General features: G+C 47.8%; 2 protein-coding genes across 3 annotated transcripts in view; one reads left to right on the forward strand and one right to left on the reverse strand.

Annotated features, from left to right (window-relative positions):
• The window catches only part of LOC143441852 (uncharacterized), a 19,644-nt gene extending 18,010 nt beyond the window's left edge, over positions 1–1,634 (reverse strand). Inside the window, exons 1-2 of the mRNA XM_076932052.1 lie at positions 1,509–1,634; positions 919–1,263 (exon numbers count right to left, since the gene is read on the reverse strand). Of these exons, the coding sequence (XP_076788167.1) occupies positions 919–1,263; positions 1,509–1,568 (405 nt within the window). The 5' untranslated portion in view covers positions 1,569–1,634. The remainder of the gene's footprint in view (positions 1–918; positions 1,264–1,508) is intronic.
• Wnt5a (Wnt family member 5A) lies at positions 1,232–23,579 on the forward strand. 2 transcript variants are annotated; one of them, XM_034498786.2, is made up of 5 exons: positions 1,232–2,401; positions 8,193–8,326; positions 9,521–9,771; positions 14,550–14,842; positions 18,705–23,579. In XM_034498786.2, the coding sequence occupies exons 1-5, from the start codon at positions 2,396–2,398 to the stop codon at positions 19,161–19,163; spliced, it is 1,143 nt and encodes a 380-aa protein (XP_034354677.1). In that variant the 5' UTR covers positions 1,232–2,395; the 3' UTR covers positions 19,164–23,579. The 2 variants fall into 2 exon arrangements, with proteins under 2 accessions (XP_034354677.1, XP_034354676.1); XM_034498785.2 differs by lacking the exon at positions 1,232–2,401 and adding an exon at positions 7,701–7,807.
• The last annotated feature ends 240 nt before the right edge of the window (positions 23,580–23,819 follow it).

Raw genomic sequence — 23,819 nt, forward strand, 5'->3', positions numbered from 1 at the left:
TGTAGTATGTGTGGGTGGGAGTGGGGAGTGGCAGTGTGTGTGTTTGTATCGTGTGTAGTGTGTTGTGGTGTGTGTTTATCTTTTACCCTTGAACGTTGGAAGATGGGACAGACGGAGAAAAGAATTGCACTATTCCCCGAGACACTGTTTGAGCATGGCACCATGGCATGCTGGAAGATGTGGTGGTGCATATCCATCAACTCTGTCCAATCGAAGTCTTAACAACGTCAGCTATCTAGAAGTGTCTAGAATTTCAGGAGTCTGGATCCTCCGGCTCACCTAAACTTCACAGAGAGCAGCCACACAGATCCACACCCACAGCATGGCCTCTGCTCTTGCCTGGCTGCGTTGGTGTGAGGAGCAATCCTGTCTAGCAAACATCTAGGACAACGGGGACTTTGCAATATGCAGGAACCCACCCTACTCTTCAAGCTCAGGCTTTAACTGCTCTCCCCAGGGCGTAAGAAGGAGAGGCATCTCGATGAGGATACATGTCAGTGAGGTCGTTTCTGTAGAGGCCCCACCCAGTAAATGCAGTTTGGGAAAGTTGAGCCAAGGGGTCCGGTTTGGAAAGTTGGGGTTCAGCCTCTCAAACGGGTCGATGGCTCTGGAAGAAGCTGAGCCATTCAGGAGGTGGGCAGGCAACAGCAGCGGAATGGACCTCTTTCAACAGATGCCTGGGGGATGGGGAGCCTTGAGGAGGGGGCCCAAGGGGGAGCGTACCCCGCCTCCCGGCACCCCGGCCCCGTAGTATAGCTTTAAAATCCTGTGAAGTTTGTCATAGGACAGCCTCACCACGCATGCGCATAGGCAAAGTTGACTTTTTTCTCCCCCCCCCCCACCCCCCGCCTTTCCAGCCGCGTTTGGTTCTGCAACTTTAAAAATATATATATATATATATTTTGTCGCTGGGAACACCAAGGGAAAGAGGAGTCTGGAGAGAGGGAGGGCGAAAGTGAGGGAGCTGATCAGGAGGGCCGGGGGTGGGGGGCACGCGGTCCCCACACTGGGGCAGTCAGTCTGTGGGGGACCGCATCGCGTGGAAAGTTGCTGCAGGCTCCGAGGCACCGCCTCCGCCGTCCGGAGTCCGGTTCCTGCGGCCGCCGCTTCGCAAGCTCCTTCCGCGGCCTCCGCCGGGCCCCACGACCACCCCTCGGACCCCGGCCGCGACCGAGGAGGTCGGCAGCCTCGGCCGCCATGGACCTCTGGAATTGAGTCTCCGCCGCAGAGCTCCGCGCCCTCCGTCCTCTTGCTCGGTTCGCCCTGGAAAGGCAGGGGGTGGAAAGAAGGAGGTTATCCCGAAGAAAGAAAGAAAGAAAGAAAGAAGGGGACCAGAAGGGGGAAGCCAACGTTCCCCACGGGCTAGCTGTCCATCAACGGCTCAAGCCACCAAGCGGCAGAAAGTTCAGGGCTGCCTTGAACCCATTTTTTTTAATTTTTTTTTTTTTTTTTTTTTGCACCCGCTTTTTGTCAGATTCTAAAATGAAAGAACAAAATTTGGCGCTGACTCTTGAAACTCTGATGGCGACTTGTGCGATTTCAGCCTCATCTCTCGGAGAAAAAACCATGCGTGCCTGATTGTTCTGTGGCCCCAAAGCTGCTGCTGCTGCTGCGTGTGTCTGTGTGCGAGCGTGTCTCCGTGTCTCCGTGTGTGTGTGTGTGTGTGTGTGTGTGTGTGCGCGAGTGTGTGTGTCTGTGTGTTTGGGTGTGTGTCTGTGTGTACACAGACGTCCACTAGCTAACTCAGCTGCAGGAGCAGCCCCGGGAAGCAGACGTTTCGGCCACAGACCCGGAGAGGAGGAGCTGACAATCAGGAGGCGTGAGCCGCCAGGAGTCTGCAGAATTCGTGGTGTGAATGAACTGGGGGCATCTTGGGCACAGGGAATGCCCCCTCCTCCTTCCCCGCCTCGGGCCACAGTTGAGTAGTGGGGCATTTTTTTTCACCTTCTTGTGAAGAATTTTTTTTTATTATTTGTTGTAAAGTCTTTTGCACAATCACGCCCACATTTGGGGTTGGAAAGCCCTAATTACCGCCGTCGCTGATGGACGTTAGAGAGGGAGCGCCTCGCCGCGGAACAGTCGCCTGCGCGCCCTCGTCGGACCCGCGGCTCCTGCACTGTGTCCCCACTCGGCCCTGCGCTTGCTGCTCGCCCGCGCGCGCCGGCGCCCTCTCGGTTCCTGGGCACATTTCCACGCTATACCAGCTCCGCAGCCCGAGCCGGGGCTCCAGTGCTCGCTTCCGCTCCGGGTCGCTGCGCCCACCCGACGCGCCCAGGAGGACTCCGCAGCCCTGCTTTGGATCGTCCCCCCAGGCTTAACCCCGACGCTTCGCTTGGATTCCTCGGCCTCCTTCGCTCGGGTGGCGACTTCCTCTCCGCGCCCCCTCCCCCTCGCTATGAAGGTAAGTGTTCTGTGCGCACGGACGCTCCCTACTTTTTTTTTTCTTTTCAAAGTTAACTGAACTCTTTCAGTTTATCCCTATCCCCTCCATTTCTCTAACTGCCTAGAGAAAGCTAAACTCCAGTATTGCTGGCAGGGACTCTCCTATCTTTTCGTCCCTTACCCTGGGGACACTGTCTCTGCGTCCTTGGAGAGTTTTTGCACCGGCTATTCTTCAAACCTTTGAAACTATAGAGAAGAGCGGGGACAGATAAGATAGCTGGGGTCATAGATGGCGTTCCTTTTTACCTCCAAAATCCGGAGTGTAGTTTTACTATGTGCATTTCAGAGACTGGATAATGATTCGATTCATCAAGTATATATCAAACGCTCATTTCTGCGGCACGCGGAGACTTGTGTGGTTGGAGATCTGAGGCCGGATGAGGACTGAGTTAGGAGAAAGGGCTGCGAGACTAGGGAAACTAGGGGCCACCTACCCTGGAGCAATGCACTCCCCACCCCCAACCTCCGATCAGGGCCCAGTTCCCGGCTCTCCAGGTCCAGTAACCCGAGCGTTCCGGGCCCCTGTGCCTTTAAGAGTGCCTGGCGGGGGGCCAGAGCGCACCCCGCGCGGGGAGCAGGGTCGCGTTATTAGCTTTATTAGCGGCCTCTGGGTGAGCTCAGGTCCTTTACTGCAGCATTGGGGGCGGGGAGTTGTGGTCCTAGTGGCTTTAATCCTACCCCCTGAGCGGAGTCAGCCTTGCGCTTTAGAGACTCTAGGGCCTCTGCGTTGCGAGAGCGGGCGGGGGTTAGTTTGTGAACTCGTGTTTGTTTTAATTGTCAGTTGTATGTTAAAGCCGAGTCACACACTCTGAGGGTCACCGAGAGTTCACTTTTACAAAAAAGTTAACGTTTCGTCTTGGAATATAACTAGCAATTTTCTAAACAACTTTTCCTCTGGTTGCCCTACACGTCTCGATAACAATTTCCATTTATACTTCATATCTCTCGTTTCCAGCTTTCTAGTAGGCTGTAAGATGAAAATCGGGACGAAGTTGTTTCTTAAAAGCAAACAACCTTCTTTCTTCAAAGACAGGGTTTAAAATCCTGGTGCTTCTAAGGCCCTGTTTTACCCTCTATGTCCTGTCCGAGACACTGCCCCGTGATCGTACTTTAAATGGACAATTCGCTCTTGGGAAATAACTTGGGCCCGGCGAGGCGATGAAGTCGCACCTCCTGAGCCTCTGCTGCCTTGACGACATTTGCACACCTTAGCCAGATTTGGTTTCAAGATATTTTCCATCAGACGAGGGTTTTGTTTGTTTGGTTGGTTTTGGGTTTTTTTTTGGGGGGGCGGGGGGGTTGGAGGAGATGGCGACTAGGGAATGGCGGAAAGTAGGGTATGGATGGACGCGTTGGGACCCTTGTTCTGCTTTGGGGGCACGGGGAGCTAGAGATACGTCTTTGACAAGCCGGCTTTAGTCTTTCTTCTTGGGGGTCCGGCTCTAGGCGCTAGATCTTCCAAAGGAGGCCCAGTCCAAGACCCTGGTCTTCCCTTCCAGAGCGCTCCTGTGCACAAGGGGCACACTACGTGCCGGCAAAACTCTGAGCTTTAACACGGCCTTTCTAACTGGCCGCGCGGTGCCGGCTGCCCCCTATTGGCCATCTGCAAGTAAGGCCCCTCTGAGTTCCAGTCCTTCATCTTGCACCCCTGGCGACAACTCAGCCTCGCTCTCCCACCAAGACCCTTCTAAGATCTCTGCCAGGGGACAGTCTGAGTTGTCCTGAGCTTTGAATAGAAAAGAGATAATAGGTGTAACCTAGCAAAGAGGCCTTGGGCAATTTGAACAAAGGATTTCGACCTTTTCTGGTCAGTGGTGAGGGAGTGTCACCGTAGGAGGCCTCGGGTGTGGCCCTGGTTGTCTCATCAATTCCGTGTTCCTGGATGCTTGTTGCGTTCCCCTCTCTCAGCCTCTGCTTCTTCATCTATTAAACACAGAAACAAAAACAGTGATTTCGTCTCCGTTTTATGAACTTCGTCTGTAAAAGAAAACCCTGTAAAGATTGGGGACTGAACTGATCTTTAATTTCTCACTCTCTCGGGGGTACACAACTCAGTTTTAGACAGATGACTCTGTGCTCAGTTAGGCAAGGTAATTGTGTGTGGGCCCTGGAGAGCCCTAAAGTAAGGTACATCACTGAGGCTTAGTAAAAGGTAGAAAAGTTTATTTCTTGGACTATTACTGTTCTCCAAACTCCGGGCAATTCTGGGTCATTTAGGAACTTTTCAGGTTTCTTACCCTGACTGCAGCCCCAGACAACCTCTGGCTTATCTAACAGGCTATTTCTTCCTGCTGCATGTGCCCTGGCCACGCGTTTTCATTGAGTGGGGCAGTTACAGTTCACCTGGGCCCAGGCCCGGGGAAAAAATGGGGAGCAACAATTCTCTTTGTCTACTCCCCCTTAAGCAGACACCCTACTGGTCATTTCTTCAAGGTCTCCTTTCTGCCGTTCTCGAAGCCAGAGAACCAAGTTTGTGCCAGCGACTGAGTTTCCCTCCCTCAAGTTTCTCCATCCGTCTTCTTGGTTCAGAGAAAAAGCAGACTGGAAAACACTGTTCAATTTCCATCTCTTCAAGAACAGAGATCTGGGAGTTTCCCATCTTCCTTTTCGCCACCGGGAGCCTGGGTCACCCTCTTCTTCCGCCTAGTTGGCATCTCTCATTTCCACTCCCAGACGTGGGCCTTAAATGTAGAGTCTAGCAGAAAGAAGGAAATGACCCGACTGTGAAGTAGGGCCACTGCCCCCTAACTCCCGACCCCCTGACCCTGAGAAAGACTCTGTGCCTAGCCTTTCTGGTGTTCACCTTAAAGGACTGCCTGTTTCTGCACTTAGGAGCTGATCACTTTTGCTTGTGTCCTGTAGCTATCTAGACCGAGGGAGTCGTCTTTCCTTACTAACTTCTCTCTCTCTTGTGTTGCCACCTAAGAGCAGCGCTACAGCCTGCACCTTTCATCTAGTCCACCCTGAAGGCTTTGGGGGTTCCTTTATGGGGAAGCAGCAGCATCTAGATTCAGCTGCCCTGGCTTCAAGACCCGCAAACACTTTTCCTTCACTTCACCCACCCCTGCGCTGCATCTCTTAAAAGCCCGCACCCTCCACTGTACGCCCGGCAAGGACCGACGCTCCAGCTTCTCAGTCTGCTTTCCCGATCCCCTATTGGAAAACACTTGGCTCGTTCTCTGGATAATTTTGACCAGAACTTTTCTTTTAACCCTGTTGCGGCAGTTTCCCGAAAGTTCTCCTTCCACACCGTTTTCTTCGCTTCGGATCTCTCCTACACTCACCGGGGTCGGATGTTTTACACTCTAGACTGGAGGTGTTCCTTAGTCCCTTGAAATCGCTCATTTGTGGGGCTGCGACAGACCGGAGAGGAAAGAAAACCGAGGTGTTTCCAGGCAAGTGCAGGGGGTCCAAGGCAGATGCTGCTCTCAGGGCTCTTCGGTCGATCTCCTTGGGACACCCCTAATCTATAACGGAGGAGACCGGAGTTGAGTAAACCCGGTGCCTCCACTCCCTGCTGGCCAGGGTTCTGGGAACTGGTGGATTTGCCCCGGGGGCGTCGGGCCGGGATAGGGTTCAGTTTGTGTGGTTTCGGCTCTAACAAAGAGATTCCCTGTAATCCGACGAATCTGTTATCAATTTCTCCACCACCCGCGCCCCGCCCCGTGCGCCCCGCCCGCTGTGAAGCTCCAAAAGTTAGTGAGACCCGCCGCGATTTGAGAGCTGGAACCCTTCACAACGTGTGTGTGTGTGTGCATACGTGTGTGTGTGTAAGTGTGCACGAGGGTGTGTATGGATGTGGTGTGTGTGTGTGTGTGTGTGTGTGTGTGTGCGCGCGCGCGCGCGCGCGCACACACACACACACACACACACACACACACTAGTGCATGGATTTAGCTTCCACTGGGGACTCTAGCCTTTGCAGCCTGGGCCGCGCGCAAAGAAAGACCCTGAAGCCCACCCCTCCCCTGGAGGAAACTTGACACTTCAGGCGGGGGTAGGGAAGGAGACTGAACCTTCTTTCTCTTAGACTGGGGAAACTCCAGATTTCCATTCTCTCCAGGATGCGTCCTCAGCTTTGCGGTGCTTTGGGAACGGCGGAGCCGAGGCTCAGAGCACTGGTTAGCTGGCAAGGGGAAGCACATGAGCTCCTCTTCCAGGAGCCCGGAGGTGTCCAAGCCAAAGGGGTGGCTCGGAAAGAAAAGCTACGGCCTGCGTCAGGGCCCTTTAGCGTTTCTACTGCCTACAGGGTCCCCTTCATCCCTTTTACGGAGCTGGTCTCGGCAGGGCCTTCGCCTGGAAGAGGTTCACCTTTCTTGCCTTTCCAAAAGAAGGGGCTCCCTCGGGGGCTTTGGGCATCACAGAGTTACACTTATCAGAGACGTAAAGGGGAACGTTGGAAACCTGCTCCTCCTACCCACACTCTTCTCTCTCCGCCGCCGCCTGCAGGTGGAAAAGTCACCAGTGGGAGCAGCCTGAGAACTTTCTGCCCCCCGAATATCTTCAGGAAGGAAACTTCTCCGCCCGGCTTCCTGCGCCCTGGAGGCCAGGGGCTCTGCTGATGCTTGAGAGCTGGCTCCGTTTGGGGACCTGTCGCCTCGGCCCGTTTGCCAACCTTTTGGAACTGAATGAACTGAGCCCTACTAGGGCCAAAGAGGCTAGACTGGAGGCAGGGTGGCAGTGTACTTCAAGACACTGGCCCGCAGTGGTGCGATGAAAACACGGGGACAACTCCAAGAGAAACAACAAGCTCTCCGTGGTTTTCGCCCCGCCCCCCCCAGCCGCTGCTGGACGTGGGGGCCAGAGGGAGAGTAAAAAGTCAGAATAATGGGGTCCAAGGGAAGGGAAGGCTAGGGGGAAAGATCCTCTTAAAGGAACTGAAGCCGGATACTTCTTTCTACCCGAGACCTACACCTCCTCTCAGACAGATAGGTGGCTGCTGGCAGGAGGGGGCAGGTTTTCCGGGTTCCCTGGGGTGGGAGAGCCGACCCTCTTCCCATTCATTATCCCTTACCCCCCAACTCCATCTACTCTCCGCCCCAAACTGGCTGAAGCAGATCCTAAAGGAAATCCAGGCTGCTCTTCCCCATCTGGAAGTGGCTTTCTCAAAATCGGCCCGTAAACTGATTATAAAACATACGATGTTAATTCGGAGCTGCATTTCCCAGCTGGGCACTCGCGCGCCGCGCTGGTCCCTGGGGCCTCGCCCCCACCCCCTGCCCTTCCCTCCCGCGTCCTGCCCCCACCCCCACCCCCGCGCTGGCCACCCCGCCTCCTCGGCAGCCTCCGGCAGTGCGCTCCACTCGCCTTCGCGCTCCTCTCGCCCATGGAATTAATTCTGGCTCCACTTGTTGCTCCGGCCCAGGTCCGGGAGAAGACGAGGGTGGCGGCGGGTTCCTGATAGAATTTTCTGGGAGGGACAGAGCTCAGCGGGAAACTAGAGGCAAGCGAGTGGGTACGGGACTGGAAGTTGCAGGAAGCCTGGTACCCGGGCTTTGACTCAACAGCATTGAGACTTGTTTGTAATCGCTGGCGTGCCCCGCGCGCAGTAAGATTTTCTGGTGAGGTTGCGTGGGTGGATTAATTTGGAAAAAGAAACTGCCTATATCTTGCCATCAAAAACCTCACGGAGGAGAAGCGCAGTCAATCAACAGTAAACTTAAGAGACATTGGATGTTCCGTTGTTTAAACTTGTATGCTTGAAAATTATCTGAAGGCAATAAACATCTGCTCCTTTCTTCCCTCTCCAGAAGCCCATTGGAATATTAAGCCCGGGAGTGGCTTTGGGGATCGCTGGAGGTGCCATGTCTTCCAAGTTCTTCCTAATGGCTTTGGCCACATTTTTCTCCTTCGCCCAGGTTGTAATAGAAGCTAATTCTTGGTGGTAAGTTGATTCTGTGTGCCTATTCTTCCTTTTGTAAAAAGTACACTTGCACTATGCTATAAAATTGAAAGCCGGAGAGCGAGCATGAGTACCTTCATCTAATATAAATGGGTATATCTTCTTTGAGCTTTTAAAATATGAATTTTCTTGTAACCCGCTCATTTTGTAAATCATACACTCAGTTCCACGAGGAAACCCGAATATATAAATCTCAGCTTTTTCTATGAGGCCCTTGTTGAGACGTGGGCTTGCAGTAACACCGTGTACTAAAAGGGAAATGCATTTTTTAAAAATAATTGTAAGCATATCTATAAAGTTTACTTTTGCCACCCACTACCTACCAGGTAAAATAACAATGAGTTTCCTTTTTATTTTTCTGTAGTTTGAGGTTATTACCCCACAGTGTCTGAAGCAGCAGAGTCCCAAATGACATCTAACCCCCCAAATAAAGAGTATTTGCACTTGAAATTTGATCAAAAGGAGGTGAACTTGAAATAGTCAAATGTCCCTAAATGAGGGTTTCTCTCTGGACTGCAGTGTATCCAGGGGATTGTGTGTGGCAGCATTCTGAATATTTTCTCCCTGGTAACGGAGTAGCATTTTTTTTTTTTTTTTCCTGACTGTCAAATGTGACTTCTGGTCACTGAATTTCCTAGCTTGGATACTTCACATTCACTTAAGAATCCCCTTTAATGTGTCTGAAAATATGAGAGATTTTCTTCAGTCTGTATAGACATCCATTCCTCAGAAGGTGCTGCTATCTCCTACCTAATTATCTCTACTTTTGATGTTTCTGAGTATTTGAAGAGGATCCACCCATTCTTGTAGGCATCCAGTCTGTCACTTTCTCTAAAGCCAGAGGCTGGTCTCTTAAAGCTTCCACTTTCCCCCTTTTCTCAGTGACTCTCAGAAATACTGGGTCAGGTATGTGGTGACTGGAGAAGAAGGCAATGAAAACTTTGACTGAGGGAGCCAGATGGCCGGGTGGGGACTGCACAATACCTCTGTTTTCTGCAGAGTTTAAACAGAGGCGTTCTATGAAGCCCTTCTCCTACTTTGTCATGCAGACAAACAAGAGAGAAAAGGCATCTGTTTGCTTCAAGCCCTGTATGGCTGACATATTCTCGGGGAGGAGGGAACTACCTCTAGAGTTCACGTAAATCTTGAATGAACATCTCCCCCTCCCCTTTGCAGGTCGCTAGGTATGAATAACCCTGTTCAGATGTCAGAAGTATATATCATAGGTGCACAGCCTCTCTGCAGCCAACTGGCAGGACTTTCTCAAGGACAGAAGAAACTCTGCCACTTGTATCAGGACCACATGCAGTACATTGGAGAAGGTGCGAAGACAGGCATCAAGGAATGCCAGTATCAGTTTCGGCATCGGAGATGGAACTGCAGCACAGTGGACAATACTTCTGTCTTTGGCAGAGTGATGCAAATAGGTAGGACACGTTTGGATGCCCATCAACTTTGTCTGCATGGGCCTTTACGTGTGCTTGAATACTTGAGCTGTCTGCTTTACAGCCTGGGTGATGGCTTGGGGACTGTGTCATTTTCCAGAATAATATTAATTCTGATCTCTACTTCTGATCATAGTTTCTAACTCCTTGAAACAGATCAGGAGGAGGACACCTCAGATCCCATTATTCCCTGCGACACTTTGTTTTTTTGTAAAATGCATTTTATTTAAAGTAGAAGCAGGATACTTGCTTTGATTGATCAAAAGTAGATAGGGCAAAGCTGAGCTATTTAAACCCTTTTAAATCTAAAAACCCTTCTTATGGTTCTAAGTGTCTTAAGCCACAATCCAAATGGCCCAAGCTGTCATCTTTCAGAACGCTGGCAATGCCGGCAGTAAGGTTTTAATTTTCCTAATATAGACATTTCCTGAGGCTACAGAGATATATAAAGTTAAAAGCTTTATTTTTAGTCCCAGAAAGAATTTTAATAAGAAGTGATACAATTTGTGTGTGTGAGTTTTGACAACTGGCAGAAAAATACACACTTGGGCTTTCAACCTAGAAACTTTGAAATAATAACTTTAAGTGTTTTACGTACAGCTTCAGTTTTAATTTGAAATTTGTTGTTGAGTTTGTTGTTCCATTCAGGGAGGAGATAGCATTTAATAAATTGGACCAAAAGAAAAAACATTGAAAACTCAGTTTGCCTGTGGTTTTCTGCAGTAGTCTGGGATCCTACTTGACAGATGGGCCCTGTGTGTTTTCTAGTGTGAATATTTTAGGTCTCTTTAGTTTCATGCAAACAAGCCCTTATAATTAATATGACTGCAGTGGCTCCAAAAGTAAGAAGCAATTTATCAAGGCAATTAACTGTTTATACTGACTGGAGATAAAGAGTTGGCTTAATATCCATCACAGATGGATAAAATACTTTTGAAAGAAAACCCTAAAAAGTGCATTCATTGAGAACAAAAAAGAGTTGTCAGTTGATGCTTGAGCCAAGGGGCTTCATATACTAAAATAACACAGGTTTGAAACCACTCCTCTAATCCAGTGGGGCAAGAGCCTGCAGCCCCAGCCTCCAAGGTTCATGGGGCTTTGTCCTTTCTGTCAATGATTAAAGTGTGCTAATGTATATCCTGGGGTCGGATTGGAGTAGCAAAGCCTAGGGAACCAGAAATGGTCCCTAGATATAGACTGTTTTAAGGTAACCAAATGGGGATATGGTAAGGACCTTACTTCTGCCTTCTGAAACTTCAAGAGAGAAGTTAAAACTTCCTTCAAAATTCTATCTAAATGTCAAGTGTTGTTGGGTGTTTCCTTTATAAGCACCTTGGCTGCCTTTAAAACCACTGTGTTCTCACAGGGACAGAAGTTAGAAAAAGCCAGGGGAAGGTGGCAGTTGCAAGTGCTTTAACATTGAACACATGAACATCCTCCTCTCCCATTTCATCCTTGACAGGGGGCCTGCTCTAGGCAAGAGTGTACCAAATAAGCTCTCCTTTGTTAAGTGAATCTAAGTACTGCCGAAAGATTTGTTTTAAAAGTGGTCTAAGATTCGAAGTGCTTGTGTCCTCAGGCCTGATCAGAGCTCTATTCCAAATGCCTGCATTTAACTGTCCCTTGCAAGTACCCTCTTTGATCTTCCACTGTGTGGTATTCCCTGATAGGGACTGGATTGGTGGGACTTGTGTGAGTTCCACCCTCTCACGGCCTGGAGATAGTGACTAGTGCTATGTGTGGGTCGGCTGATGCTCCAGGAAGCACAGGATGCATCTTCACTGGCCAGAAGTTCCCAAGTACCTGGTTGTCCTAGAGCAGAAAGCCACCTGGCAGCTTAGGTTTGACTCTCAAGAAGCTTTTCCTTTTCTTAATATTTGAAAGAAGGGAAGGACAGTGGGAAAATTATAACGAGTTTTCTGGATGAGAAGGAGCAGAGACTGAACTCCAAGAATGGAAATAAGTCTTTGCCTTCTTTTTCTTAGCTCAGGCTTTGCTTGAAGTCAATGAGTTTTGGGACACCTTTGGTGCCCAAGGTCACACCAAAACTCTCAGGATCCCAGGGACGTGGAGAGTAACACTTGTCTGTGAGACTCTGACCCTGTGAGTGGCCAGTGTCTGAGAAGCCCCTGCTGCCACCTCTGACCCCTTTCCAGGCTCATTTTTCTAAGGTGCCAGTTGCCCTGGAGGCACTGAGCACAGACGCCTCCCGAAGGGCCCCTAGCTTCATTTTGGAAACATTCTCATTTTTCACCCATGTTCCCCTTTCCCAACCAGCTTTTGTCTCTCTCCTGCCTTTGTTTCTCTACTGTGAAAAGATGTCAGGAAGGCACCATTTTAAGGGATGTGAGGATCCAAGCCAGCCTAGATTTCATGCAGAGGGAGACTTAACCAAATGAGCTACCATAGAGAGACACACAGGCCACCCCGCCCCCAGCCAAGCAGCTTTCTTCAAACTGCTGTTTTTCCACAGTCAACAATTAGCTTAGAGACTCCTACCAGGTTTTGTGTCCTGGATGAAAATCAAAATGATTGAGCTGGATCTATGGTTGGGGGGGGGGTGCTATAGCAATTTGTGTTTTGTATAGAAGCCCTTCTTTGCACTCTGTGCATTCAAAGGGCAGTGTCTCACCCCCCTCTGTCCTCTGAAGATCATTTTATCTTCTCTTCCTCTACCCACAACACTTTTATCCCACAGCCCTCTCCTGCTCAGGCCACAGCACTTTCCATATTATCAGTGTTAATCTTCAAATAACTCCCACCAATGTCCGCTCTCCTCTTTATTTCCACTTTCCCGATGTAGTACTGTCATCTAATTTGATCTAGACAGACGTAAAACCCCAACTGGAACTTTCTGGTTCCATCTTCCTGCCAGCCACCAGCACACTCCTGAAGTTATTAATTTGTTGAATGCAGGAGGGGAGCCTGTATGACTTGAAGCCACAGTACTTCCTGGGAATCACAAATGGCCCCAGGGATCTGTGGGACAGAACTATTCCTGGAGAAGGCAGGCACCAGAGTCAGCAGGACCATCCTCCTGGATAGACCTTCTCTTTGGGGCTGGCTGAGTTTGGCTGAAATCAGCTGTCTTTGTTCTGCTCCTGCTTCATAAAGATTGCTTGCAAGCTTTCTAACTGTATGAGAAATCCAGTCTGGTACAGGGGGTTTTAGCATCAGAAGGGACCTTTATTTCGTGGGCATCCATTTCAATACCCTTATTTTACAGTTGATTTTGAAAGCGAGGCATACCAGTCTTTTCCCTAAATGCAGGCCCAGCTTCATTCAACTGGCTGAATGTTAACCCTTTCTCTCCCACAGTGGAACTGTTTATCAAGTTGCTTCTTGTTACCTTAGAAACTTCTCTGTATGCAAGTAGAGCTCAGGCTGGTGTTTGTCTACTCCCCCCACCCCCAATTAGCCCTGAGTCTGTTCCCTTTTTCTTTCTCTTGTCATTTTACCACCTCAGGCAAAGGCCATGGGTAGAGCATAGGGTAGGAGAGTCCAGTGGTACAGGGCAGTAGTAGATATGGAACGAAGATGAACCAGGAGGCTGTTTAAAACGTAACTGCTCATTCTCCTGTAGGGGTGGTGGTGGTGGTGGAGGCAGCACATACTTTTAATCCCAGCACTCAGAAGGCAGAGGCAGGCAGATCTTTGAGTTTGACACCAGCCTGGTTTACAGAGTTCCAGGACAGCCAGGGCTACACACACACACACACACACACACACACACACACACACACACAGGCACGCCTGCACGTGCACACTAGTGCGCGCATGCACACACACATGTCTTGAGAAGCCAGATCAAACCAACAAGCAAAAAACAAACAAACAAACAAACAAACAAACAACAACACTTATTCTCAAATGAGAAAATTTCAGGGCAGGTTTAGAACTGTTGTACAGACTGGTAAAGAGTGGAGAGCTCAGAGGGTCCCATAGCAGGGGAGAGATTATAGCTACAGAGAGAGGGTGTCAGACATTGGCCGAGGATGGGGACCTGAGATTCACAGAGGCTTCTAAGCCTAGTGAATTCTGTTCTGTTCAAGATGAAAATAATATCCACATTAGAACAAGGGTTTTAAAAAAAGTCTAGCCTAGTTCTGAGCTTTCCTTCAATGACTTCTTTCATGTGCATTTTTTGGAAATAAGACATTTTGAATATCTTCAAACGAGGGTTAATGAAAAATCAAGCCAGCAGTGTTGGAGTCCTGCCTAGGACGTAAAACATCCCAGCAGACGCAGATATCCCTGTCTCCTTTGTTATTTGTTGCTGCTGTGCTTGCCTCAAGGTGGGCCCAGGGACTGGGTGTACATTTTGGGGTGGGGCGCGGTTTGGGAAGTCAGCTTGAGGTTTATCTCTGCGTGTTCACTTCCGGTAGCAGCTGGGGCGTGTTGAGGGCGCTCTCTCTCCTTTACCAAATAATCCAGGTTTTCTATGTGTTAGGGTTTCCTCTTCTCTCCGCATGGGTTGCTATCTAGTCTTTCTTCTGCCCTCAGTGGGCCTGAGAACTGTTTGCTCCCGTGTTTTGACGAGTGGTTTTCCCCAGCCCCACAATTGGGTCCAACACCTGATGTGCTAGCAATCAATCGCTACCTCCCCAAAGATTGGTGTATGTTGGGGTTCTCTCAGCCTTCTCCAGCCTGCACAGGGGCTTTAGTGGTATCCTGCATTCTCTGCCCTCCCCACTTCCCAGCAAGATTTAGGCTTCTGTGTGGGATTGGCAATCTAGTGACCTCCCTCATCTTAACCACAGGCAGCCGAGAGACGGCCTTCACCTACGCGGTGAGCGCGGCTGGGGTGGTGAATGCCATGAGCAGAGCATGCCGGGAAGGCGAGCTGTCTACCTGTGGCTGCAGCCGTGCTGCACGCCCCAAGGACCTGCCTCGGGACTGGCTGTGGGGCGGCTGCGGGGACAACATCGACTATGGCTACCGCTTCGCCAAGGAATTCGTGGACGCACGAGAAAGGGAACGAATCCACGCCAAGGGCTCCTATGAGAGCGCACGCATCCTCATGAACTTGCACAACAATGAAGCAGGCCGTAGGGTGAGTGCCATGGTCCCCCTGCCACACACCCCCATACCATTTATCCCCAACCTTCCCCCACCCCTGCCCCATACCTTCCCTCCACAGACACACAGGAGTTGGGCTCCGACCCCCTGCCACTATAGCTCAGTCCAGGTCTCTTGGGGATGGATACTCAGGGGTTTCTGTGTATGCTTGGTATCCTCAATCTGCTCTGCTCTTCTCAGGCCTCTTCTCTTCTCTTCTCTTCTCTTCTCTTCTCTTCTCTTCTCTTCTCTTCTCTTCTCAGGCCCCTTCCCTTCCCTTCCCTTCCCTTCCCTTCCCTTCCCTTCCCTTCCCTTCCCTTCCCTTCCCTTCCCTTCCCTTCCCTTCCTTTCCCTCCCCTTTCTCTTCTTTTCCCTTCTCCTTTCTTTTCTCTTTTCTTTCTTCTCTTTTCTCTTCTCCCTCTTCCTTCCTCCTTTACTTTCTTTTTCATTCTCTTTCTCTCTCTCTCTCTCTCTCTCTCTCTCTCTCTCTCTCTCTCTCCTTCTTTCTTCTTCTTTCTTTCTTTCTTTCTTTCTTTCTTGCTTGGTTGGTTTTTCAAGACAGGGTTTCTCTGCATAGCTCTGGCTGTCTTGGAACTCACTTTGTAGACCAGGCTGGCCTCTGACTCAAGCGATTCACCTGCTTCTGCCTCCTCAGTGAGTGCAGGGGGACTAAAGGCTTGTTTTTCCTTAAGACACTTCCTCATTTATGAGCCTCTTTGGAGAAAGGGGCCCATTCTGGAAAGCCCTCCCCCTACAGGGAACTGAATGACCCATCAGTGGACTCTGGAGATCCAGCTGTTTTCTGAAAAGTATATTGTGTCTCTTTTTAGCTGGTCCCCACTGATGGGTTGTAGAGATCACCATTTGTGACTGGGCTTATTTTGGGGAAGCACCAAGCAAGGCCTCACTTTGGCTTGGACGCTCTTCTTTTCCTCTGTCCATCTTGTGGCATTGTGAAGCAGACCTGATGGGCTGAGAGTTTTTCCAAAGGGCCCTTTTTAGGGAAAGGACAGACGTTTTAGCAGTTTGGCATTTTTTAAGTCTGCCTAGCAAGCCAATCCAGGGTGGCTGTAGAGAGAAGAGAAACTGACAGTCTGTTCCCAACCTTCCTGAGCTTCCTGGTTCCCCCATCTTTCCTTCCCCTGGTGGGGATATGAAAAGCTACTCCAAGATATTTTAAAAGACCCTTTTTTTCCCCTGCGGTTAAACACATGGCACTTTATGGCTGCTTTAAAATGAAGGGGTGAAAATGTTTCTTAACTTTGGCAGCATTGAAAACCAGGGTCATTAGTTTTTCACAGAACCCAAGGTAGGTGCCAGGAACTTTCTGGTCAGAGAATTCACTCTTCTGTATTTTGGGGTGAGGAAAAAGGAAGATAATCACAGAGTAGAACATAGACTACTGGACGGAGCATCTGGCCCCACACTCACATCTCACAGATCGGGAAACTGAGGCCGACCACTTAGCGGCTGCATAAGAAAAGCAGTGGATCTATGTTACAAGCCTCAGTTAATTTATTTAAACAGATGCATCAGAGCTTAGGGCTGAAACGCAGGGGAGTGGCCACTGAAGATGCTGACTGAAAATCAGATCCTCAATGTCCACATTTGCACATCTTCCAGTGGCCGTGGTAACGACTCCCACTTGTGGTGGTCATTGTGAAGACGAAGTGAAGTCAGGTATTAGGCCACACCATAAGAAATCTGACTTACAACAATGCTTCCTTTGCTTCAGTCTCAGATTGTAGCTTAAAGTCAGCCAGCCATCAGTGCTTGATAAATGATACGTTAATTATTAAACACGGCTGAATAGGCTGAATACTAGGACCTAGGGAAGCCACAGATCACAGAGATAATTCCAGCTAACTTCCTCTCGAAGTGAATGTTAAACATCTGAAGGTGTCAATGAGATTTTGTTTATGCTTCTCTGAGGGGACAGGTAGTTGCCACAGAGAAAGCACAGCATGTATCGGCTCCCCTTAGGGACTGTTCCTGTCTCTAGGTTATCATTGTCGCAAGTCCACATGTGATTGCAGAGGAGGGGCCCAGCTCCATTCTCTGAAAACCTTCAAGGGCACATTTCCAGCATCTCACCCTCCTGGCATTTTCTCCTCTGTGTAGGCTCCAACTGGCACCTCCAACCAGAAATGTCCCCATCCATCTTTGGAACTTCATTACCGCTTCTTCCCCAAAGAGAAATCCTGCCTAAGGGGCTTGTCCATTGTCAGGAGAGGGTTAAACCTTTCCAAGTGGTGAAAGGGACCCCAGAGGAGTTGAAAAGTGACTCTGCTATTTTTGTTGCCAGTGATACCATGATACTGTCCCTTGCATCTCCTAATGTGCCATGTCTTTGGTTTTGTTCTATCATGGGAACGATGAGCTGAAGGGAGGCTCTTGGTCAGTAAGAGGCACAGACACCAGATCTTCTCTAAAGCAGGGGTTGGGTACCTTAGAAAGTTGTACAGTATGCCAGGAAATCATATTAACACTTCTTAGGACATTAGCTTTTGGTTTTCTTTTAAAAGGAAGCAAAGGTTAAATTATTTGCAAAACCTTCCTCAGTCTAACAGTCTTTATGGCAAGTACTGTGGGCCCCTATTAAAAGAAAGTCCTTGTAATTCTTTGGAGGAGGGAGGTAATTGTTTCAGCAGAAGCAGCTCTGGGTTCTGGACAGGCCCTGGCCAGCACTGCCATACCATGATGACTCTGGAAGGTCGCTGGCATGAGGAGCTGTGGGCAGTCAGGACTATAAATAGGCAACCACCACCTCCCAGACTGCTGGGCACAGTGCTGTGAGGCCAGACCTATGAGTGCTGCTCCTGGGAGGCCTGAGGTGACTGGGCAAAGCCCGGGGCCATGGCCCCATCATCCTGGAGAAAGACCAGGTTTACTGAGTGGATTTAGAGTGCCAAGTGCTTCCTTGGCTTCTTCAGATTTATCCTGCTAACTGTGTAGGAAGTTGGTACCATCCAAAGATGCCAATAGGTTTAGAGAGGGGCAGCCAGTTGCCTAAGTTCAAGGGCAGAGTCAGACATTCTATGTCCATGGCTTCAAGGTGTTCCTCAAGACCTAGGGTCAGACAGGACAGAGGCTGTAGAGGGTATAGCAGTGGGCATAACTGAAACCCAGACCAAGTTCCCCTACAACCTGGCTGTGTGACCTGTGTGAGTGTCCTTCCTATGCCACCGTGTTACCATCTGTTTCCGCACATACCACAAAGCTGCTGGCATGACTGGATGAGGTCACAGGTGTCACAGCACATGTCCTGACAACAGAGATAACACAGTAATACAGTAGAATGGGTGAACATTGAAACCCTGATCCCACTGGGGATGGACCCCTTCCCGACTCAGCACTTACCAAGTCACTGAGCATGGGCTTGGTGTCCTACTGTCTGGGTTCAAATCCTGGCACTCCCCACAGATCAGCGGTTGGGCAGGAACTTGTCTCTCTAGGCCTCCATTGTCTTCTCTGTGAAGAGAAGGATAGTAGCACATCCCTCAGAGGCTTGGATGTGGGTCTGCATTCAGATAGGCTAGGTAAGAAATGGAGATCTCATTGTACTGATAACATTTCCCTCCCACAAAACTGGAGGCCACTGGGATGGTTTTTTTTGTTTTTGTTTTTCCTGTTCCCATCTGAATGTGATAGTTGTGGATGGAATGATAAAAACTAAGGAGTTGCAGAGTTTCAAAGAAGGCAAGACAATGTTTCTAGTGGTGGGGAATGAAGAAGTAACACAGCCCTTGATTCAGCCAAGGGACATGGCTGCCTCTACAAAGTGTTCACTAGGCTCATGCCGGCATCTCAGCTCCTCCAAGAATTAGTACAGTAACCTTCTCCTTTTCCTCCTACAGACAGTATACAACCTGGCAGACGTAGCCTGTAAGTGCCATGGAGTGTCTGGCTCGTGTAGCCTCAAGACATGCTGGCTGCAGCTGGCGGACTTCCGAAAGGTGGGCGATGCCCTTAAGGAGAAATACGACAGCGCAGCGGCCATGAGGCTGAACAGCCGGGGCAAGCTGGTACAGGTCAACAGCCGCTTCAATTCCCCGACCACGCAGGACCTGGTCTACATCGACCCAAGTCCGGATTACTGTGTGCGCAATGAGAGCACTGGCTCGCTGGGCACGCAGGGACGCCTGTGCAACAAAACCTCAGAGGGGATGGACGGCTGCGAGCTCATGTGCTGTGGGCGTGGCTATGACCAGTTTAAGACGGTGCAGACCGAACGCTGTCATTGCAAGTTTCACTGGTGCTGCTATGTCAAATGCAAGAAGTGCACGGAGATTGTGGATCAGTTCGTATGCAAATAGTGGTGTGCCTGCCCATCACCCAGTCCCACTCCCAGGACCCACTTATTTATAGAAAGTACAGTGCTTCTGGTTCTTTTTATTTCTCCCCCAAGAATTGCAGCTGGAACCATTTGTTGGTTTTTTTTTTTTCTGTTACCATCTAAGAACTCTGTGGTTTACTATTAATATTATAATTAATATTTGGCAATAGTGGGGGAAAACTAAGAAAAATATTTATTTTGAGGATCTTTGCAAAGTTAGTACAAAATTTCTTTCTTATGCTACAGGATAAAGGGGAAATAACACGTATTCTAACTTAGGTGTGCAGTTGGGGTTCACATCTAGAAGATGTAGGAACTATTTTCTTCTCAAACAGAGTCCTATGAGATGGGTGGTATCCAGGTGAAAGAGGTGGTACAGACCCATGAGTGACTCAGTCCTGTGACCAAAATGAATTGCAGGTGTGCTCTGGTACAAGACAAAAGATCTTAAATATAGATATATTAAATTTACATATGTACCAAAAATGCAGAATATGAGGTACTCCCTCCTCCAGAGGTTACTGGTCTGGTTTTCTTTGTATTTCTAGAATGATCTTTTAGAACGTATGAGCAAGAATCTCTCATATCTTCATAAGCAGGCATGTCATGTATGTGTTATTATATCTTATCTACAAATGATCTGTTTGTGGATGTGCCTTTTTCTAACAGTTCATGAAACTTGGGGAGCTGGTGGGCTGGGGAAGGGAAGTCCCCAGAAATTAGAAAACTTGAAATTTCCTACATTGAGGACATAATCTTATGGTGTTAGCCCATCTGATTCTGAATGCCAGACTTCATGTCCATGAAGGGATTTTGACTAAAAAGAAAAAAAAGTCTTGTTTTGAAAGCCATCTTATTTTCTTAAAAATGAAAAATTACCCATGAATCCTATTTTCAACCCCCCCTACACAGGCAACAAGAAAATCCCATGTAGTTGAGCACTGCAGAAGGGCAGAACACCTCTGTGAGGAGATAATGGCAACACCTTCCTCCATGACCCCAAGCCCTCTCTGGACTCCGCTGGCCATGCTTCCAGATGGCAGCTTCGGTGGATGCTCCTTGCGGTAGGGCAGAAACTGCAAACGAGGAGCAATGCTCAAACCAGCTACTTAGCAGGGACTGTTCTCTAAGGCTTTTCTTTGAAGGTGCTTGCTGTGTCTTGCTGATATCACTTGGCCCAGGGAGTCCACAGAGGTGCTGCGGCCGTTCGGCTGTCATGTTCCTGTGTTTAGACTTTCCATTAGTGCTTTCCCTATTATCCTGCAGGTGTACCCGAAAACTGTTCCTAGTGTACTTGAACAGTTGCATTTAAAGGGGGGGGGATGTGGTTTAATGGTGCCTGATATCTCAGTTTTTTTTGTATATAACATATATATATAAATATACATATATAAATATAGATATAATTATATCTCAGTGCAGTCTGGGATTTAGATTTACAGTTTGCTCTGGGCTTGCTCTCTGCCTGGAGTATTGTTCTTCATTGCAGTCCAATTGGGATTTCTTTTTTCCAAAATTTTTTGAATCTGGACATTGGCCTGTGACTCCACAGGATCCTACCATGAACACAGGGAAGCAAGCGAAGACTGAAGAAGCAAGTGCTCAGGGCTCATGCTCTGAATGCATGTTGGTTAGAAAGTGGCCTTTCTGCTTCCTGCCTACGGCCAGTTCTCCACCCTCTCTTTGGTGTTCTCTGTGGGGAGGGCACTGTGGTTTGTCACAGTCCTGGACTTTGAGAGGCTCCCAGAACCCAGGAGCACCAGCCTCCTCTCTATTTGCTTAACTCCTTTCCCAGGGAGAACTTGTGACTATCCTGTCTGACAGGACAGATCTGAGTTCCCAAAGCAAACCAGCTCACCACATAGATAGCTAGTTTAAACAATGTTTTAAAATAAGGGCACCTCTGTTTCAAAAGTGACATCTGCTGTGTTGTTTTCGAGGCCTGATATTCTTTTTCAAGGTTTGAAAGGATGTATGTCTCCGTTCATGGGCTTGGTAGCCTTCTGGTTACCTCAGTCCTGTGGCTCTTAACTTATTACCCAACAATATTCATTTCCCCTCAGCTACGGTGAATTGCAAGCAAAAGATCTTGAAATGAAAAAAGCACTAATTTAGTTTAAAATGTCACTTTTTGGTTTTTATTCTACAAAAACCATGAAGTTCTCTCTCTCTCTCTCTCTCTCTCTCTCTCTCTCTCTCTTATTTGTTAAATCAGATTATGGGTTTTTTTTTTTTTTTTGTGATTCATGTTTATGAGCAGAGTGGAGTTTAACAATCCTAGCTTTAAAAAAAAACTATTTAATGTAAGATATTCTACGCGTCATTCAGATATTTTGTATATCCCCTATGGCCTTTATTCTGTACTTTTAATGTACATATTTCTGTCTGTGATTTGTATATTTCACTGGTTAAAAAAAACATTGAAAGGCTTATGCCAATGGAAGATAGAATATAAAATAAAATGTTACTTGTATATTGGTAAGAGGTTTCAGTTGTCCTTCAGCTAATTCATGTAGAGAAATATTTTTAGTTGAAGCCACAAAAGACGGCTTAGGGCAGTTATGTGTTCAAATAACAGAAGAACGGATTTTTTTTTTTTTTTTTTTTAACCAAAACCGAACCATTGGGAAACCTCAACAGAGCTCTATATGTATTGGAACAAAAGTAAAATTCTCTTCTCCTATATATGTTCCTTCAAAAGGAGAGAAAGAAGTCAAGCAGATGGCTTAAAGCTGGTCACAGGATTGCTCACATTCTTTTGGCATTATGCATGTGACTTAATTGTTTTAGAGTGTGTTGCTATTGTAACATCCCAGAGATGAACCGAAAAGTCTCACGCTCTCACCCATGAGCAGCCTTTTAACTTATACGCACACATGCATGTACATGTGTGTGATATGCATGTGTGCACGCATGTCTGTATGTATTCTTGTATTTGCCACTACAACTTTTGTGCCTCTCTATTCGGGTTGACCAGGGGTCTTGTGGGGGCATCTCTGTGTCCCATTTGAAGGCAGTCTTTATGGAAAGAGAGCAAGGGTCTGCAGAGAACAGGAACGAAAGATTCCTTGTGTGACATGCAATTAATAAAAGGCCTTCTTCTTTCTGGAAATGGAGGCCAGAATCTGGCCAGGACTGTAGACTGATACATTAGCTAGCCCTTTGCCTTTTTCCCCCACTTCTCCCCCTCTTTTCTTTCCAGATAACCTTGTAACATATTGAAACCTTTAAAGGGAACCAAGAATGCATTATTACACACACACACAAAATACAGTAGACCAACATATAGAGTTTTTAAAATAGCATTTAAAATAGCAAATTCAAATGCTTGTGGCTCTAGGACGCACATCTGTTTCCGTTTTTCTTCAGTTGTATATTGACCAGTGTTCTTTATTGCTAAAACATATACTCGGTGTAGCAATGTCAGCATTTTTTTCCTTCCCATTCTGGAGTGCATTCAAGACCTTCCCAGTACAGAAACATCAATGAAGCATTTATATACAGGCAGTGGCAGGCAGAACCATGTCCAAAATGGTCAGTGTTGGGCTCCAGGGCAGGGCTATCTTGCTCCAGTCCTGTTTCTTTGTGCTCCTGACCTTCAGGACTGCTGCTTCCCACGACAGCAGCTGCCTGCCCACACTCTTTTTTTCCAAGGATTTTCCCAATAGCCACTTCCTTTGTGTCTTTTTCTGCAACTTTATTCAAGCCACTGAAACCTTCAGATAGGGCCCGAGAGCAGGATGTCACAACCTGTGGACAAGAGCTGTATTAACTTGATCACCAGTATGAACCAGTATTATTACTGTGATTGCCAGTGAAAGGCACCTGCATTAATTGTTCAGTCAGAAATATAGGTAGAGAGTGGGGCTGGCAAAGTTTCTTGTAACTTCCGGTACATGTTTAATGTACACACATATGGAGGCAGAGCTCTGAAGCACTGTATTGTTACTGTAAAGCATACTTTAAAAAATATTTATTGTTTTGAAAAGCATTTTCTATAGTTTTCCCTCTCTGTGGCGCAGTAAACAAGATGCCATGTTGTGAAGGTTTAAAATGATTTTTTTTAAATTGCAGAAACATTTAGAGACCTAAGAATTAAAACTTATAAAAGGGATCTTCTAATTTGCCTGTTAACATAGAATTTACACTTAAATCTGATGATTGGATGGTGTTTTACGTTAGGGAAATACCTTGTTAGTGAACGTCATAGAGCAGATGTCATTCAAGGTCGATGTGAGCCAACCTAGAAGGTTCAATAGTGTTTTGAAAGAAAGGAGAGACTTATATCTTAGACCAATTTTTATACAGTTTTCATTTTGCTGAGCTAGAAAGGAGATAAAGATTATTTATTTTTTGTTCATATCTTGTACTTTTCTATTAAAATCATTTTATGAAATCCGGCATGCTCCTGTGTGTGTATATTTGGCAGAGAGGGGCTGAGTTCATCTGAGTCTGAGGTGTGCTTGGAAAATGGCATAGGACTTCCAGATTTACAAAAAAAAAAAAAAAAAAAAAGCACTAATATTTCTGGCCCGGGAGATCATTATGTTTGAACCTCAAGGATGTCCTTTGTAGATTAATGCTGGCCTTTCATTGGCCTCCATAGAATTGCTCCTTTACCTTCTTTGCTTTGCTG

Source organism: Arvicanthis niloticus, chromosome 3 (assembly GCF_011762505.2).
Source record: "Arvicanthis niloticus isolate mArvNil1 chromosome 3, mArvNil1.pat.X, whole genome shotgun sequence".
In the NCBI taxonomy this organism is placed as follows: domain Eukaryota; kingdom Metazoa; phylum Chordata; class Mammalia; order Rodentia; family Muridae; genus Arvicanthis; species Arvicanthis niloticus.